A 20019-nucleotide genomic window follows, 5' to 3' on the forward strand; every position below is an offset into this window, starting at 1 on the left:
GTGGCTCACAACCATCTATAATGAGATCTGATGCCCTCTTCTGGTGTGTCTGAAGACAGCTACAGTATACTTACAATAAATAAATAAATGAATAAAATAATAAATAAAACCATTAAAAAAAAAGAAATCTACTTATATGGGGTTAGAGAGATGGCTCTGTGATCAAGAGCATTTGCCACTTTGTATAGACTAGAGCTCAAAATTGCCTGTAACTCCAGTTCAGGGGACTTAATGGTGGGTGTAGCTTTTCCTCCTTCTTTCCTTTCTTTTTTAAAAAAGTTTTTTTTTCTCTTTTTTAAAAGAATTATTTATTTTATGTATGTGAGTACACTGTAGCTGTCTTCAGACATACCAGAAGAGGGCACCAGATCCCTTTACAGATGGTTGTGAGCCACCATGTGGTTCCTGGGCATTGAACTCAGGACCTCTAGAAAAGCATGGAGTCCTCTTACCCTCTGAGCCATCTCTCCAGCTTTGGCTGGTCTGGGCTTTTGCCAGTACCTGCAGGTGCATCTGCATAGTTAAATCTCTAAAAACTATACTTAGACAATTATATAAGTACTTACACAATTAAAGTTGGAAAGGTTTTATGCGGTAAAAAAAAGCACAGGGTCGAAGATGCCCAGGTTACCCTCTGAATTTGCCCAGGTACCCTCTGAATTTCAGGGTTTTTACTAACTATAGATTTAGATAAATTAAGTTTCATTTGTACTTGGGGTCTCCCTATGAATCCCAGATTGGATTCAGGCCCATGATTTTTGAGTGTGTGGTTAAAGGATTGTGCCAAAGTTGGGCATGGTGACACAAACCTTTAATCCTGGCATTTGGGAGACAGGGACAGGCAGATCACTCTGAGTTTGAGGTCAGTCTGGTTACATAGCAGGACAGCCAAGGCTATATAAAGAAACTTTGTTTAAAAAAAAAAAAAGGATTGCCAACAGACTAAGTTTTTAGTGTGTGTGTGTGTGTGTGTGTGTGTGTGTGTGTGTGTGTGTGTGCATATGCTCATCCACCGAACGTGTGACTATCAGAGGATAGATTAACTGGAGTCAGTTCTCTCCTTCCACTTTGTGGGGTCTAGGGACCAAACTCAAGTTGTCAGGCTTGGAAGCAAAGACCCTTTACCCAGTCAGCCATTTCACCAGCTCTAGAACAACTTCCTTTTTGGATTTACAGAAATCTTGTAAAAATAGGATAGTTCTCATACATACCACAAACCCAGTTTCCATTGTATATCCCAGGTTAGCAGTCCAATTATTATCAAGTCTCACTTATTACTAGTATACAGCATATGGGTCATGATTTATTATGATTAAAGGAACAATATTGGTACAATACGATTGATTAGTATCCATGTTTTATAGAGTTTTGTAGGGGTTTTTTGGCCCTGTGTCAGGATTCCTTCTAGGATTGTACATTATCTGAAGTCTCCTTAGGCTTCCTTGGTGGTGACAGCTTGACTGTTGATGACCTTTGAATCTCAATCTCAGACTCCTGAGAACAGGAGTCATGTATGTGAACACTACCTCTGGAATCTAAGATTCTCCTTTAGTCTGTCGGAGCAGAATGTTCTAGAAACCTGTAATCCCAGTACTGTGGAGATAGATTCAGGAGGAGAGAAGAGTTCAAGGGCAGCCTCTGCTACTTAAACCTCTTGAGACAAACCTGGGTTATGTGAGACCCTGTCCCAAAGGGGAAAAAAGTTAGCAGCTGGCGAGTGGCTCAGTGGGTAAAATGTTCGCTGTGTAAGCATGAGGGCCAGAATTTAGATCCTTAGCACTTACACAATTGCCAGGCATGTGTGATGACTTTACAACACATTAATTTTTCCCTGAAAGACCCACTTTCAGATTTGTGATTGAAAATACATATGAGGGGCTGGAGAGATGGCTCAGTGGTTAAGAGCACTGAATGCTCTTCCAGAGGTCCCAAGTTCAATTCCCAGCAACCACATGGTGGCTCACAACCATCTGTAAAGGGATCCAATGCCCTCTTCTGGTGTGTCTGAAGACAGCAACAGTGTACTCACATACATGAAGTAAATAAATCTTTAAAAAAAAGAAAATACATATGAAGTAATAAATGAGTGTTTTTATTTTATTTATATGAGTATGCTGTTGCTGTCTTCAGACACACCAGAAGAGAGCATTGGATCTCACTACAGATGGTTGTGAGCCACCATGTGGTTGCTGGGAATTGAACTCGGGACCTCTGGAAGAGCAGTCAGTGCTCTTAACCACTGAGCCATCCCTCCAGTCCCCCTAAATGAGTGTTTTTTTTAGGCATGCAGTTCTTTATTAATTTTGAAATATTACACTTATTTTATTTATAGTGTGTGTGTTTACATGTGTGGGCACACATGCCATAGCTCGTCAGGAGACGGCAGAGGACCAACTGTAGAATTTGGTTCTCTCCTTCAACCATGTGAGTCAAGGATTGGATTCAGGTCATCAGGCTAGGTGGCAAACACTTTTACCTGTTGAGCTATCTCACAGGTATCTTTGATGATTTGTTATAGCAGCAACAGGAAACTAATATCGCCTCTAACATACTGAAGCAGAGGGAATTGATATGGCAATGTAAAAACTTCAGGTACCTGCTATGCAGGGAAACTGGAAAAATTAGTTTTAAAAATCCTCACTCTTTGTCAGGTGGTAGTGATGCACGTCCTTGATCCCAGCATCCCATTAATCCCAGGAGGCAGAGGTAGGTGTTGGGGTTCAGACCCCTGACAAATGGCTGAGGAGAAAATTTTATATACCAAGTGGACTTGGTCTCCAGGTTCTCCTAGCATCCCTCAGTCTTTACCTGTTACAGACTATGGCTGGCATAGTTTGCCCTCTGTCCCAAACTTTCCAGCCCAGGGGCTGGGCTTCCCCTCCCCCAGAAGCTCCTCCCTATATAATCCAGACATTTTAATCTCCCTGTCCTTCTCTCTGTATTTTCTCTCTCCCTGAATGCACACCGCTCTTTCTTTCTCTTCCCCCTTCTATTTCTCCCTTCCCATGGTGACTTCTCTGGCCTCATTCCTTGGTACCCGTGAACCTGCCCCAAATTGGCTTCCCTCAATAAATCTGCCTTTAAATACTTTAATTTGGCTTGAATTGCCTCATTTCACCAGTGGAAAATAACTTATCAGTAGGAGAATCTCTGAGTTCAAGGCCATTCTGTTCACAGATTGAGTTCTAGGACTGCCAGGGCTACAACAGAGAACTCCTGTCATGAAAACAAATAATTCTCACTGTTCATAGTCTTTGGAAATTGTCATGAGGTAAACCACAATACAGAGAAATATACATTTAGGGAAATATGTATTTATTTTATGTATATGAGTACTCTGCGCTCATGTACACCAGAAGAGGTAATCAGATTCCATTACAGATGGCTGTGAGCCACCATGTGATGCTGGGAATTGAACTCAGGTCCTCTGGAAGAGCAGCCAGTGTGCTCTTAACCACTGACCCACCTCTCCAGCCCACATTTAAGAGAATCTTTCCTGATATACATGTACTTCCTTTGGACATATACTTTGGGGCAGAATAGTTGAGTCACAGACCATGCGTGTACAACCTCTGTAAATACTGATGACATTTTTTCTTTTTAAAATTTCAAGGGGGAGGGGCATGGTGGTGCATGCCTTTAATCCCAGCACTTGGGAGGCAGAGGCAAGCAGATCTCTGTGAGTTCAAGGGTAGCATGGTCTACATAGTGAGCTCCTGGCCAGCCAGGCATATAGTGAGATGCTGTCTCAAGAAAATCTAAAATAAATAAATAATAAAAAACATTTTGTCATTGTTAGTAGTTGTGTTGGTATTTTGTATGTATGGGTGTTTTGCCTGTATATGTCTCTGTGTGTTCCTGGGTGCCTGAAGAGCCCAGACGAGGGCATTGGATTCCCAGGACTGGAGTTACAAAGAATGGTAAAAAGCCCTGTGGGTGCTGGAATTGAATTTGGGTCCTTTGGAAGAGCAGCCATCTTAACTGTCCTGCTCCCAGTCAATATAGTTTCTTGAAGAAATTGTAGCAGTTCCATTTTCTGAGGCAATAGATGGCAGTTGTTTTACACTTTTGCCACCCTTTCCCCTTTGCCAGTGTTTGGTGCCAATCTTTTAAATTTCATCTATTGTAGTGCACATGTGGCAGTACCTCCTTGAGGATCTAATTCAATTTCCCTGTTTGAGGCAGATCTTTGTGGGTTTGAGGCCAGCCTGGTCTACAGAACTACTTCCAGGACAGCCAAGGCTATAGAAACAAACTCTGTCTCAATGTCTCTCAAAACAAAAATAAAAATTAAAAAAAAAAAAGAAAAAAGTTCACTGTGGTGCAGTCTGTCTTTGAACTCTAAGATCTTCTTATCTCAGCCACTAAAGTGCTAGGCTAGAACCTAGCTTTAGTTAGGCCTTTCTCTTCCTTTCTGGTTGTGAATGGAACCCAGGGCCTTGCTCAAACTAGCTACACGCTCTACCACTGATCTAGAACCCCAGTCTCATTAATGGTGTCTTCAATGAACTTAAGTCCTCAACTACAGTGGCATCAAATTCTTACTGGAATCAATCTGCTCTGTTCCGCTGAAGATCCAGAAGTCAGATACTGGCGGAAGGAGCAGGCTTTGGGAACACATTCTTATAATCCCCAGTACCTTTGATGCTGAAACAGGAGAATTGCTGCAAGTTCAAGGAACCCTGGAGTACATAGTACTTGATCAGTTAGAGATAGGTAGCAAGATTTGTCTTCAAACATTAACCACAAAAGAAATGGGTGAGAAGGACACAGGTCTAATTAAGGTTGGCCCAGAGGAAAACAGAGGAGACATTTCCAGTGCAATTTACTATCTTCAAGGGCTCAGAAGTGCAAATGGCTTTTATGACACACACACATACACACACACACACACACACACACACACACACACACACCCAAACAAACAATAGATGGGAAATCTGACTGAATGGGATCTTCCTCTTCAGAGCCATTTCTTTCTCCTTAAAATTTTTTATAAGATTTATTTATTTATTATATATAAGTTAACAGATGGTTGCAAGCCATCATGTGGTTGCTGGGATTTGAACTCGGGACCTTTGGAAGAGCAGTCAGTGTTCTTAACCACAGAGCCATCTCTCCAGCACCTCTCCTTAAAATTAAAAAAAAAAAAAAGTTGTATGGTCTGAGCATGTGAGCCCAGGTGCCTGAAGAGTCTAGCAGAGAGAGTGTCAGATTCCTAGAGCTGGAGCTGTGAGCATGGGTGCCGTAAACCAAACTCTAGTCCTGAGAAGACAGTATATTCCCAGCCCCTCTCCCTCTTGTAACTGGTCTGCACCCTAACCTCCTAGGGCAGCATCCCTCAGTGTGTTTTTGTTTGTTTTTAAAGAAACCAATTTCTATGAACTTGAGAGAAGGAGACTTTCAGAGAATATTCTATGAGAAGGACTGGAGAGATGGCTCATCAGTTCAGAGCATTGGCCGTTTTTCCAAACACTGACCTGGGTGCAATTGTCAGTACTCACATGGCAGCTCAAAAAATGTAACTCCAGTTCCACGTCATCCAACCCCCTCAGTGTCCATTGCTCTGTGGACACTGCAATATTTATCACATATATTATTATTCATATATATTAAAGAAAAGGATAGTGCTTTAAAGGTCAGAGTACAGCTAGGTAGAGTGGTGAACACCTGTAATCCCAGTGTTTATATGGAGGCGAGAGCAAAAAGATGCTGTCTGGGGTCAGGAACAGATTTATTTTCTCTGCCAATTAAAATACAGGAAAGAAGTGTGTCTGAAGATCTTGGGGGGTGGGGGTGGGAAATCCCAGCATAGCCATTTCACCATAACAGAAAACTGGGGTCCTTTCTCGGGACCTCATTTTCATTAATAAAATAATTAAAAATGGACTCAAGGGGCTGGAGTGATGGCTCAGCAGCTAAAAGCACGGACTGCTCTTCCAGAGGTCCTGAGTTCAATTCCCAGCAACCACATGGTGGCTCACAACCATCTGTAATGGGATCTGATGCCCTCTTCTGGTGCGTCGTCTAAAGACAAGACAGCAACACTGTACTCATACGTAAAATAAATAAATCTTGAAAATAAAATAAGTAAAAATGGACTCAAAGACAGAAAAAGCTCGAGTACAATTTATTAGAGTTTAAGAAAGAAAATCCAAGGGAATGTGAATGAAAAGAAAGGAATAAAAAGGAAAAAGATGGGGTTGGGGATTTGGCTCAGTGGTAGAGTGCTTGCCTAGCAAGCGCAAGGCCCTGGGTTCGGTCCCCAGCTCCGAAAAAAAAAAAAAAAAGAAAAAGAAAAAAGATATGATTGCTCTTACATATGGCGGAGGTTTATTGTAGCCATGTGAGAGAGCATACTCAGAGGCAGAGACATCTGGGAGGGTCCAGAGTGGTTATGAACAGACTGAGCTGTGCCACGTGGAGAGGGGGGAGGGGCAGGGGAGGGAAGAGAGAAGAACTAGGTACAGCAGCCAAGAGACCCAAAACTACAAAGAGCCGGTAACCAAAGCGGATAATATTGAGAAGAGCAGCGCAGGTTCTGGGCAGGGCGTGCCAGCCAGGAGGGCCCTATAACAGGTGGGGAATGAGGGACGCAGGGAGAAACTGGCGGCCAGGTCCTCTTTGATAAATTAAATAGGCAGCTCAGTCCAGGACTGATATCTAACAGAAGGCAAACAGAAAAGATTCTAGCATCTCCGGCAGGGGAGGGCGGAGAAGATGGGCTAGGAGGTAAACCACTGGGTGTCAGACAGCCCCACCTAGAGGAGAGCTTAAGAAAAAGCATAAGGAAGCACGGAGACTAATTAGATTCTGGCCAGTTGAAAGAAAAAGACAGAGAAGAAGAAAAAGAAATGATTACGCTTTTCTAGGTCAGACAGAACCAGAAGAACCTCACGGTGGCTCTTAGGGACTTCAAACAGGAGGGGATGCTGGGAAGGAAAGCACATCTAAAGGTGAACCTGCTGTCCGGTTCTTCTAGCCAGGTCTCCGTCCAGCTTGGCAGGTTTAACCCTTCAAGGAGGAGACAAAAGCACATCTCCCTCTAGATTCTATTATTACACGAAGACAATTTGTGGGACTTGGCCAGCTTCTCCTAACTGGTTCCTAGGTTTGAACACAGACCATCATGATTGGCAGCAAGCCGTTTTACCCACTGAGCCATCCCACCTACCCATCTTGAATGTAGGTGACACTATTCCTTGGGCTTGGGATCCTGGGCTATACAAGAGTGGAGAAAGTGAGCTGAATCCTTCTACACTTGCATTTTCCCCTCTCTGTTCTAGGTTATGGACGTAGCAGCTCCTTCAAGCCTCTGCACTGTGGCTTCCGTGCCATGATGGACTGTACTCGGGACTGTGACATAAAACAACCCCTAACTAAGACATCAGACATCCTTCTCTGTCATTCTTGTTACCTTGAGGTGGGGTTTCTTAGTGAACCAGAAACTCACCAGTTTTCAGTTTGTCTGTAAGACCCAGTGACTCGCTGGTCTCTGTCTCTAACTGACTACCCTTATATTAGCCCCTACCATCTTATTCACTCCACAGACACCTACGAAAGACTTGTGGCCACTTACTCTGGCTCCTGGGCTATAGCCCCAGCCACGACTTTTTCAAACAGTTTGCATCAGACTTTTGGTTATTATAAATCTTAGGGACCCTATAACAGTTTCCACCCAGGCAAAAAATGTGTGTGTGTGTGTGTGTGTGTGTGTGTGTGTGTGTGTGTGTGTGTGTGTGTGTATACTCCATCTACTCTCCGTCTGTGTGATTCTAGGGATTACACCCAGGTCATTAAACTTGTCAGCAAGCAGGTTTAAGGGCCGAACCTTCTCCCTACCCCTTGTTTTTGTTTTTATTTATTGGCTAGATATGGAAGTACGCCACTCGGTATCACCTTCTGGTGCCTCCTTCTTGATATTGTAACCTAAGACACTCAGATGTTTTCTTTCCTTCTGCCCTCCCGTCCCCTACTTCCAGGACCAGGTAATATGAAGAAAGAAGATGACAGATTAGGCTGATCATGGGGTTGTATGCCTTAACTCTCAGGGACTGGGAGGCAGAGGCAAGCCGATCTCTTAGTTTTCCAGACTTGCCTGATCTACATAGTGAATTAGGGACACAAGCACACACACACACACACAGGTATACACACACAGGTACACACACACACAGGTACACACACATGCATGCATGCTCACATGTTCACACGCACAAACTCACTCATGCACACACAGATACATACACACTTATACACATACAAAGACACACACACACACACGTACGCACTCCCCATATGCATACATGTTCACGTATACATGCATGGGCATGCGCTGGTGTACACACACACACACACACACACGGGCATGCACATACACACAATGTGCACACGTGCACACATATACACAGACCCGTACATACAGAGCCCCCTCACATACACAGACACACATGCACATACACACATACATGCTTGATCACACATTCCTGCAGACACACAGACACACATATGCACACATACATATATGCTCGCTCACACATGCATGCAGACACACATACATAAGCACACACGGGCATGCACATACACACAGACATGCACACATGCACATATATACACAGGCCCCCACACACATACACAGACACACATGTACACACACATACATGCTTGCTCACACATGTGTGCAGACACACAGATACACATGTACACACAGAGACACACACATGTGCTCACATGCACTCATATCCATATACACATGTGCGTGTACACACACAGTTACACACACACACAACCTGCGACTGCAGAGTGGCAGAGATAATTAGCAGAGCAGCCAGTTTTGACATCCACACCAGAGCTGAGGAACTGTGTACTCTTTCCAGTGGCAGAGGCAGAGGCACCAGAGCAGTGACAATGGTGAAGCATTGGTCACCCAAGTGGCAGCAATCAGTACAACAGCAATGACAGTGGCAGAAACAGCAACTTCTAGAGACAGGGCCTCAGACACCCAAGCTTGGGAGCTAGGACCATTGAGTGCTGTCAAGAGTAGACAAATCTCTGGACCCTAGGCCTGGGACTACCATGAGCAGCCATTAGGTACCAGCGACTCCCTAGTGCCCTAGACCTGGGAGCTGCTGTGCTAGTACAAGCTGAGCCATTCTGACACCCAGGACCACATAAGTGCTGTAACAATTTTGTTAAGGGTCCCTTACACCCCAGGCCTACAATGGAGTGGTAACATCTGTCACTGTAAGGTCCTGGTCCTCAGGCCTACACAAGGAGCTATAATACCCGTGTCATCTGTTGTTCCCTCCTCTTTACTGCCACTGTTCTACTGCTCTCTGTCTGTCAAAAGCCAAGGGACACAACAGCTGCCGAAAAACAGCGCTGGAAGAACTTTACGTTCAGTTTTCATCCAGGTGGAGCGTCCCAGCCCAGTGATCGGTAACAGAAGGCTTTTAACATGGTGAAGTCCAGGCAGGTCCAGGCAGACTATGACAAAAAGTGTCTTTCTCTGGTAGGAACATCACAATGGATTTTGGCCTCCTGCAGCTAGTTGAAGGAAACTTAAGAAAGGGCTTCCTTGGGGCTGGGGATTTAGCTCAGTGGTAGAGCGCTTACCTAGGAAGCGCAAAGCCCTGGGTTCGGTCCCCAGCTCAAAAAAAACAAACAAAAACAACAACAACAAAAAAAAAAAAAAAAAAGAAAGGGCTTCCTTGTAGCCAAAAGGTTTAGAGCTTAGCTCTAGAGCCACCTTCGGGGTAGAAACAGCTCGAGAAAGCACAAAAAGAGGAAAGACGCAGCCAAAGTCCAAGTAAGCTAGCTTGTATCAGTGGAGACTGCAGGAGCAGAGAATAGGTGAAGAGGACTTAGGGTGCTGGTGCAAGCTGTCAGGCTGCATGCTACTCCAGCATCATCTCATCACCCAGGCCACCTTTTCTTCCTAACCAAATGGTTCCTGTTGGTCCTTTCTCCCAGTGTGACGGTTACGTTCTCAGTGTGGCCAAGGGAAAGGTGTGTATAACAATCATCTCAAGTGAGTGCAGGCATGCAATCTCAACGTTGCCTTCTTTCCCTCCCTCTCCCCCTTTTCTTCCCCTTTCTCTCCCCTCCCCCTTGATATACATATAGTTCAGTGGCTGGCCTCAAACTTTGATTCTCTTGCTTTGGTCTCCTGAACTGTTGGCTCACTGGCATATGCTATCCACCATACTCAGCACATTAAGCAGATAGCTAAACTGCCCCTCCAAGGGCTTGGTCTCCTGGCAGTGTTCATCCATTTGTGTACTTCTTTCTTTTTCTTTACCTTTTTCTTTTCTCTTTTTGTTTTCTTTTTCTTTTCTTGGTAGCACAATCTTTTTGTTGTTTTGTTCGTTTTTTTTTTTTTTTTTTTTTTTTTTTTTACTAGACAGGGTCTCTCTGTGTAGTCCTGGCTACTCTGAACATGGAACTCACTCTGTAGACCAGGCTGGCCTTGAACTCACAGAGATCCACCTGCCTCTGCCTCCCAAGTGCCTGGATTAAAGGTGTACACCATCACCGCCTGGCTTCTCTTCTTTCTTTCTTTCTTTTTCATTTAATTTCCTTTCCTTTTTTTTTTTTTTAGACAAGGCTCTCTGTGTAGCACTGACTATCCTGGAACTCACTCTGTAGCCCAGGCTGGCTTCAGACTCACAGAGATCCATTTGCTTCTGCCTCCCAAGTGCTGGAGGTAAAGGTGTGTGCTGTCACCATCACCTGGCAACATTTTATTATTAGTTGTGTGTGTGTGTGCATACATGCATGGAAGTGGAAGTCAGGGAGAGAGTTCTCTCATTCTACCTTGTGGGTCCCAGGGAGCAAACTGGTCACTAGTGTTGGCAGCAAGCACCTTTACCACTGAGCCATCTTGTAAGTCCTATGACTCACTTTTGATAAATGTTAAAAAAAGAAGGGTGGGATGGGGGGGTTGGAGGAATGGATGACTCAGCAGTTAAGAGCTTATGCTGCTCTTGCAGAGGACTCAAGTTTGGCTCCCTGCATCCATGTTGGGTCTGTAACTCCATCTCTAGGGGCACTGATTCTTCTGGCTTCTGGGCACTTGCCCACAGATACATGCACACATACACATAACTAGAAATGAAGCAAATCTTTGAAAAACGAGCTGATGTCACTCTTATAATCCGGACGGCAAAGAGGATGATGTCCACTCTTCTCAGGAAACTCCCTTGCTTTCTCATCGTCCATTTTTTTAAAAAAAAATTACTTTTTTTTCTTTTTCTTTTTTTCGGAGCTGGGGACCGAACCCAGGGCCTTGTGCTTGCTAGGCAAGCGCTCTACCACTGAGCTAAATCCCCAACCCCAAAAGATTACTTTTTTAAAAGCAGCACACACCTTTATTCCCAGCACTCAGGAGGCTGAGGCCAGCCTGGTTGACAGAGTGAGTTCCAGGACAGCCAGGGCTACCCAGTAGAACCCTGTTTCAAAACCCAACCTCCCAAAAAGATTATTTTTATTTCATGTGTATGAATGTTTGCTTGCATGTATGTTTGTATAGTATATGTATGCCTGACATTGGTGAAGGCAGAAAGAAGGAAAGAAAGGAAGGAAGGAAGAAAGAAAGATCAGACCCTCTGTAACTGAAGTTATAGACAGTTGTGAACTGCCATGTGTGTGTTGAAAACCAAAGCAAATGAAAGAGCGCAAATGCTTTTAACTGCTGAGCCATTTCTCCAGCATCTTGCTTTTTTTGTTTGTCTTTAAAGACAGGGTCTGACATAGCTCAGGAGCCCACTCAAGTCACTATCCTTGAACTGCTAATCCTGCTGCCTCCACCTTCGAAGTACTGAGATTACAGGCATCTGATGTTATGCTTGGCCTCAGACTATGTGTGAGCTGCTAGCTACTTGCGTGGGACAGGCCCATGTGATGAGGAACTGAAGCTTGCCCATAGTTAATAAAGAGCTGAGGCTATTATTCCAAGCCCTGAAGGATTGGGTTCTGCCAACAATCGCAGAAGGGAGGTTGGAACTGAGATACTCCAGTCAAGCAGGCACTTGGGAGTTTCTGAGAAACCCTAACTGGAGGACTCAACTAAGTTGTGCCTAGATTCTTGGCCTGCAGAAAGTTCGAGATAATTAGTGTTGTTTTAAGTTACTAAGTTCTGGGGTTATTTAGTTCATGTCAATGGAAATTACACTGGCTAAATCTACTTAGGTCTAAAATGTGTGCACCTCACAATTTTACTAGATTGTTTCCCTCTGTTTTATATCATTTGCCAGGTACAAAGTGCTTGCCAGTTTCTCGTTGACTGGCCTCTGCATTCTCTAGAAGGATCCTTGATTTCATAACAGTTCTGTTTGTTCTTTCTAGACTCAGTACTAGAATTTAAGTTCAACTTCTTTTCAGTTCATTGCTTGCTCAAGAAAAACCGCGATAAATAGTGAAATATGTCAATCACAGGCTGCCCCAAATGCCCGCTGTCTTTTAGATCTCTTTTTTCTCTTCTCCAGATTTATATAGCTCTAACATTTGGAAAGACACTTTATTTATTTGTTTGTTTGTTTGTTTGTTTATTTATTTATTTTGAAGGGAAGGCTTCGTGTAGCATAGGCTGGCCTTAGATTTACCATGTAGCCAAGGATGGCCTTGAATTCCTGATTCCTGATTCCCTAGCCCCTATCTATCTGGAGAAGAATTGGGTATTTGCTGCCATAGCCCGAATGCAACCTTGTGTAATTACTATGGCAAGTACTTCTTCGGTTGTAAGGCCTGGTGTCATTAAGGAAATCAATTGCGAAGTCTTCAATGAAAAGAATCTGCTTTTTGTGTGGAAACTCCACACACGTGGGAGGAGCAAAAGGTTTCCACTCTCGCCTCACACAGGTGAGGGCTAGCCCCTCCCATACTTGCTTTGAAGCTCTTTCAGTGGGCGGAGCTGCCTTCAATCTCGGCTATTAGAAAAATGAAGGGGGACCTCGAAGTCTACGTGCTCCTGAGGGGCGGGGTCGGCAGACTGGGCGCGAGCGGATTGGCCCGGAGGCGTAGCCCTGGGGATTGGTTCCGCCCAGGCTCTCTCACGGATCCCAGTCCGAGTGAGGGGAGGGAGTTCTGGTCGCTCAGGCTTCGCTGCTATGGCGCCTCGGGGCCGCGCCCAGTCCCCAGTTTGCCGGCGGAGCCTCAACTCTTTCCTCCGTTCACTCTGACCCTGAGAACCCGGGCGGCTCCGAGGGAGCGGGTAACGCGGCGGGCGACGGGGACCATGAGGAGCGGCCGGACCCGCGAGGCGGACAGCGGAGGGCGGCGCGGCACCTGCTGAGAGAAAAGAGGGAGCGGCCCGGCTCCGCGCGCGGCTGAGGTGCGGCGGAGGCTGGTCCGCGCCTCAGCCATGTCGCTGCTCTGCGTGCGTGGTGAGTGCGCGGCCGGCGGAACCCGCGGCTCCCACGCCTGTCGGGACACTTGTGGTAGTGTCCCGGCGGCGCTTCTCCGGAACTTCGCTCCCCGTGCCTGCCCTGGGGGTAGAATATGTTCATAGTCACTTCTGCACGTTCGACGAGTTTACCCCGCTCTTTCCTGACCCCCCCTTCTGCAGTGGACTGTTATCTGTCCATTCCGGCAGCCGTGAGACAGTGTTGTTGTCGGGCTTGCCAGACGCTATTAAACAGTGAAAAGGGTCCGATGAGACTGGATTCTTGAGGGGACCTCCAGAGGTTGGCGCCTGTCTACAGCGGACAGCCTCCTATTCTTCTCCCCGCACTGTGAAACTAGTTGGCTCCCGAGGAGCCGCTTTCTATTACTCTGACCGTGTTAGTGGTACAGCTGTCACATCCCTTCTAGTTTATTTCTTGCTTTGCATCTTACTATTGTCTGTCTCGTCCCTGGCTCCTTTCCGGAACCTCCGCCTGTGTCTAGGCTAAAATTATTCTTGCATACCACTTTGAAGAACGGGGACGGGAGGGGGTGTTGGCTTCTCTCCCTTGGGAGTAGAACGTGGAGATATGGTTTATTTTATTTTAGCTTCTGTCCCTTTCTCTGAGGACACTTGGGCCATCCAGGAAGGGATGTGTTTATGTGCGGTTGGTTTTGGTAACAACAGTCTTGTTATGTAGGCTAGGCTGGTTTGCAACTCATTGTGTGGCTCAGGCTGGTTAGGAAGTTCTGATCTAACCGCTACACCTCCTGAGTACTGGGATTACAGGAAGCTTTTTATAAAACTAGAGCTTTGGAGTTTAAGTCATATGAGGTCCAGGGCCCTGGGCTTAGCTCTAAACGAGTAGAGACTATGTTGTTACTTTTTTTTTTTTTTTTTTTTTTTTAGTAGTATTCTGAGTGCCAAACTCCGTAGACATTTTGAATGAATGTAAGAACTGTGATTTTTAGAGAGATTAACTGGTCAGAAAAAAAAAAAAGTAGGGCTTGTTTTACTGATTGAATTTGATCTTGGGGGAAATTCAAATTACAAGCCATTTCATATCTGTTGAATGAGATGAGATAAAGTGGTTTGATTGTGAGAGTGTAGCTATCCACTAGAGCCTTCCCAGGCTTTTCCTGTCACCTTTTCCTGACTAGCTAAGAGTTCGTGTTTCTTTTGGCTGTACAGATTAGAAGCATTGTTGTTTGTGGTCTCTCTGATGGCAGTGTTTCCCTCAGCTGCTGGCAAATGGAACTGCTTTGGGTTGTTCTAGTCTTCTGTCTCATGAAATCTGAACTAACCCCAAATAGGATTTGGTTATTTCCGGGGATTATGAGAGATACAGTTTTTCTTTTTTAGTGGTTGGTTTTTCATTAATGAGAATTTTGCTTTGGTTTTAGGGAAGCATTTTCTCTCAGCAGCTGGGAGTCTATTTATTCCTTTAGATCCCTGCTGCCAAGTAGCAGGATTTGAGAGAGGTTGGGATTGGAAATGCCTCTTGGATAGTTTATTAATTCTCAGCTGCCACACCAGACAGAGCTAGACCTTATGAAAGACTCTTCAGGCAGGAGCACAAGTAAATCAGAAGTTATTTATCTGTATTTAATTGGAAAAAGAGCCGCGGCTGTTCTTACTTGCTTTAATGTCAGTCAGCTTTCATCGTCTGGAAATTTTGCTATTTAAACTGTTGCTGTCTCTCTATCTGTCTCTCCCCAGCCTCAATCTTAGAGTCGGTCCTCCTACCTCCCCAATTCTGGGATTGCAGGTTTGTGATTCCATGCCTGGTTTGCTTCTCATTTGTTTGCTGGGGTTTGGACTCAGTGCCCCTGGCATTAAGCATGTGCTTAACCACTGATCTATACCCTGAGCTCCTTTTTGCTTTTATGGTGGGTGGTGGGCAGAGACCCACTTTGTGGCCCAGGCTGGCCTTGGCCATTTGAGTCAGTGGATTGCCCGTGTGAGATATTACACCTGGCAAAAGCTAAATCTTCTACAGAGGCATTCCTTGTATTATATTTTAACAGCTGGAATTTGTTTTGTTGATGTTCTGGTTTTTTTTTGTTGTTGTTGTTTTTTTCTTTGTTTGAGATAATGTCTCTTTTGTAGTCCATTAATAGCCCATAACTCATTATGTAGCTCAGGCTGGTCTTGAACTGGTGGTGATTGTCCTGCCTTAGTTTCCTAAAGACTGGGATTCGCCATACCTGGTCGTACACACATTTAATTCCAGAATTTGGGAGGCAGAGGTAGAGGCAAAGGCAGAGGCAAGCAGGTCTCTGAGTTTCAGGACAGCCTGGTCTACATAATGAGCTCCAGGCAAGCCATTGCTACATAGTGAGACATTGTCTCAAAATAAGCAAACAAAACCAAAACAACTCCACAAGTAAGTCTGGAATTACAGATGTGTGCCACCACCGCCTCTAGCTGGGATTAGGATGCTATTCATAGCCAGAAAGCAGTCTATTTAGTGATACTGTTTAATAACTCAACTTCAATTCATCTTGGAGTGCAATTGGATTAGAAACCTTTTCAGCCTGATATGATGCCTTTACTGACAGCACTTGGAAGGCCCAGGCAATCAGATCTCTGAGTTTGAGGCTACCTTGGTCTACATAGCAAGTTTCAGGACAGCCAAAGCTACACAGAAAAAAATAAATGAAAAAGAAAGAAAGAAAGAAAAATCTTTTTCATGATGTTTTAAGTTCAAACAGTAGTTAACTTGATATATAAGTTGGTAAATTGTGTTTCTTTTTTGTTTTGCCTTTAACTTTGTCAATCCATCTGTCTGTCCATCCATCCATGCATCTCTCTATCTGAGGCAGTCTCACATACCCTTGAACTCCTGGTGCTCCAGCCTTTAACCCCTAAGGCTAGCCAAGTTGGTTTTAAGAACCCTCAAATCTTCTAGAGTTTATTTCAATGCTGTAACTATCAATCATGCCTTATTTCCCCAGGTTAAAGGCTCTCAGTATCTTGACTCCACTGTGCTCACTCAGATGCTTCTTTCTAGCATTTTATTATGTTAACGTGCGTATGGATGTTTCACCTGCCTGTATGTTTGTGAACCACATTGTGCCTGATGCCCTCAGAGACCAGAAGAGGCCTTGGATTTCCTGGAGTTACAGATGGCTGTAAATCATTGGGTGGATACTGGGAATCAGACCCTGGTCCTTCGGAAGGGTAGCCAGTGCTCTTAACTGATGGGCTATCTCCTCAGTCCCTCAAATTATTTATTTAGTGTATAGACTCATAGCTTTTGTAGAGGTTAGAGGACAACCAGCTGGCCTCAGTTCTTTCCATTTCACCTGTGGGTTCTGGAGCTGGAAATCTGGTTGTTAATCCTTGGCAGCAAGTGCCTTTGCATATACTAAGCCAGGCTGGCCCCAGCTCTCCTTTTTCTTTCATTCATACATTCATTCATTCATTCATTCATACATTCATTCATACATTCATTCATACATACATACATACATACTCTAAGTATTTATTTAGGATTTATTAAGGATTTGTTTGTTTGTTCATTTGTTTGTTTTTTAGACACAGGGTTTCTCTGTATAGCCCTGGCTGTTCTGCAACTCTGTAGACCAGGCTGACCTCTAACTCAGATCTGTCTGCTTGTCTGGGATTAAAGGCAAGGCATGCACCACTACTGTCCAGCCACAAAGATTTATTTTCAGTTATGTGTATATGTTCATGTCTGTGTGTAAGACAGACCTGCGTTCACCTGTAAATACATGTGCTCCCAGAGTCCAAAAGCAACAGATGCCCCGGAGCTTGAGTTACAGGAGGGTGAGACACCCTGGGTCTCAGGTCCTCTGTAAGCACAACAGTGTGTGCTGTCAACTGCCATACTATCTCTAGAGAGATGACACATTGCTCTTTAACACTAACTTGGTTCATTCTTGTATCTGCTTTGCTTTGAGCTTGTATCCACTCAAGGACTTATATTTTCTATTTGTCTAAAATATATCCTTCCTTTCACAGTTTAAAGTCTACCTCTGTTGTTGAAAACTTCCTCAGTGACCTTCTTCTCTTTCAGTCTTTAGGTAACTTGTCTGGACAGTGGCACTAATTTGGCAGTGAGTCATATACACTGCCCTTGGTCTAGCATTGTTACATTTAAGGTGACCTGGACAGAGGAGACAACAATGGTCAGATCAAACTGGATTTGTCTTGAATCGGAATAGTCCCTTGTAAGAGTCACATTGAAAAATTCAATTGAGAAGCTGGAGAGATGACTCGGTGGTTAAGAGTATCAAGTGCTCTTGTAAAGGACCAGAGTTCAATTTTCAGCATCCACATGGCAGCTTACAACTGTCTGTAACTCCAGTACCAGGGGTTCTAGTGCCCTTTCCTGGCCTCTGCGGGCTCCAGGTATTCATGTGATGCACAGACATACATGAGGACAGACACTGATACACAAAAAATAAAAATAAATCTTAAAAAAGAAACAACTAGATTGAGGGTGTTATCATTATTATTGAAGAGGAGATTGGTTAGACTACTAGACAGTATTGAAACCACTGGGAGAACATGGGAAGTTTAATTCTGAGTAGATTTAAGGGGAAGGGTCATAATAATGAAAATGTTTAAAAGTTTTTCTATATCACATTGTCAATAAAAGGATAGAACTGGGATAAGTGGTTTAAATTACAGGATTTTATCTGGTGGTGGCTCATTTCTGTAATTCTATCACTTGAGAAGAGACAAAAAGATCAAGGCAAGGCACCAGGCAACATAATGGCTTCTTAAAAATGGAAGTCTAGGGGCTGGGGATTTAGCTCAGCGGTTAGAGCGCTTACCTAGGAAGCGCAAGGCCCTGGGTTCGGTCCCCAGCTCCGAAAAAAAGAACCAAAAAAAAAAAAAAAAAAAATGGAAGTCTAGCTGGGCAGTGATGGTGCATATCTTGCTTTTAATTCAGCACTTGGGAGGATCTCTGAGGGCAGCCTAGTCTACAGACTGAGTTAGTTCCAGGACAGCTAGGGCTACACAGAGAGACCCTGTCTTGAAAAAGCAAAAAAAACCCCAAAGCAACAACAAAGAGTTCTCTTAGATTTGTGCAGATCTCTGTGAGTTCAAAGCCAGCCTGGTCTACATAGTGAGTTCCAGGGCTCTGGGCTTTGTAGAGAGATCATGTCTTTTTTTTTATTTTTTTTGGTTCTTTTTTTTCGGAGCTGGGGACCGAACCCAGGGCCTTGCACTTCCTAGGTAAGCGCTCTACCACTGAGCTAAATACCCAGCCCCGAGAGATCATGTCTTAAAAACAAACCACACAAATTCTGTATTTCTTTAATATGCTTTGATACAAGTTTACTCAAAGTGATGATGCTATTTTGTTTGTATTGTTGTCAGATCTATGTAAGAGCAACCACAGGAACCCAAATCAGAACTTTCTAGCTTTCATTGTCTTGGTCTTCATGACTAACTGCTTGTATGTTACAAGCATTTTGAGAATTGGGCTTTTTATTCTTCTTTGTAATTTTCATTATTGATTAACAGCATTTCAATAACTGGATCCCGATCCCAATTTGGTTCTTAAATGACCACCTTTCACTTGGCAGAGGCCGTGGTGGCATACATCTATAGTCCTAGCATTTGGAGGTGGGTAAAGGAGGATCAGTAATTCAGTGCTGGCCTGAACTACATGAAAACCTGCTTCAACAAGAAAAAGAAGATGATAGTAGTGGCACATGCCTGTAACTCCAATATCCTGGAGGCTGAGGCAGGAGGATCACTGTGAGTTCAAGGCTAGCCTGTGCTCCACAACGAGACCCCTTTAAAAAGAGTCTTGAAAATTTAAAAAGTAATATATTCGTCGTGTGTATAACCATAAGGAAACCCTGAATTCAGTCCCCAGCACTGCAGCCCGCAATCGGTCCCTGAAAGTAAGGAAGTAATAAATGCTAATATGTTAATAATTATCAAATTTTGAGATGATGCAGAAAAGTGTAGGGAGAATAAAAATCTTTATGGTTTTTCCACTACCACTAAAAGTCATTTCATTTTTAATTCGTTGCCTTTGTGTGTATGTTGAGAACTGAACCCAAGGCCCAGCACCTGTTAAGCATGTGCTGTGCCTCTGAGCTGCACCTGAAACACTGTTCCGGTTTTTTTTTTTTTTTTTTTTTTTGGTTCTTTTTTTTTTCCGGAGCTGGGGACCGAACCCAGGGCCTTGCGCTTCCTAGGTAAGCGCTCTACCACTGAGCTAAATCCCCAGCCCCCACTGTTCCGTTTTTTTACAAGATAATTAGCGTGCATGGTAAAGAATTTCAGACAGTTGAACGTGAAGTGAAAGGAGAATGCTTTCTTGTTATTCTTTTTTTTGTCAGTCTTTATTTTCACTTCTTAGTAATAATTACTGTTTTCTGCTTTCTCAATAGTCTAGAAATTTTCATAATGTGAATACATCTCACATATAGGCATATATAGATGGTATTGTTTAGCTCAGGTACACTTCACACTTGCTTTCTATCTAAGAGTGATCGTCCTGCTTCTGCCTCTCAAGTGGTGTCATTATGGCAGCTCCATATGGATATATAGGTTATATATATATAATTTAATGTACACAGTATTCCATATTTGAATATGGGGCCTCATGCATGCTAGGTAAGATCTCTACCACTAAGCTACGTCTT

General features: G+C 44.0%; 1 protein-coding gene across 10 annotated transcripts in view; it reads left to right on the forward strand.

Moving 5' to 3' along the window:
* Positions 1-13051: 13051 nt before the first annotated feature.
* Positions 13052-20019, forward strand: part of Unc13b (unc-13 homolog B) — a 215142-nt gene continuing 208174 nt past the window's right edge. For 9 of the 10 annotated variants that reach the window (XM_087550942.1, XM_087550947.1, XM_087550943.1 and 6 more), the window contains exon 1: positions 13052-13382. In XM_087550942.1, coding sequence (XP_087407068.1) covers positions 13361-13382 — 22 coding nt within the window. In that variant the 5' untranslated portion in view covers positions 13052-13360. 10 annotated transcript variants of the gene reach the window in all.

This window comes from Rattus norvegicus, chromosome 5, assembly GCF_021556685.1.
Source record: "Rattus norvegicus strain SHRSP/BbbUtx chromosome 5, alternate assembly SHRSP_T2T, whole genome shotgun sequence".
NCBI lineage: Eukaryota > Metazoa > Chordata > Mammalia > Rodentia > Muridae > Rattus > Rattus norvegicus.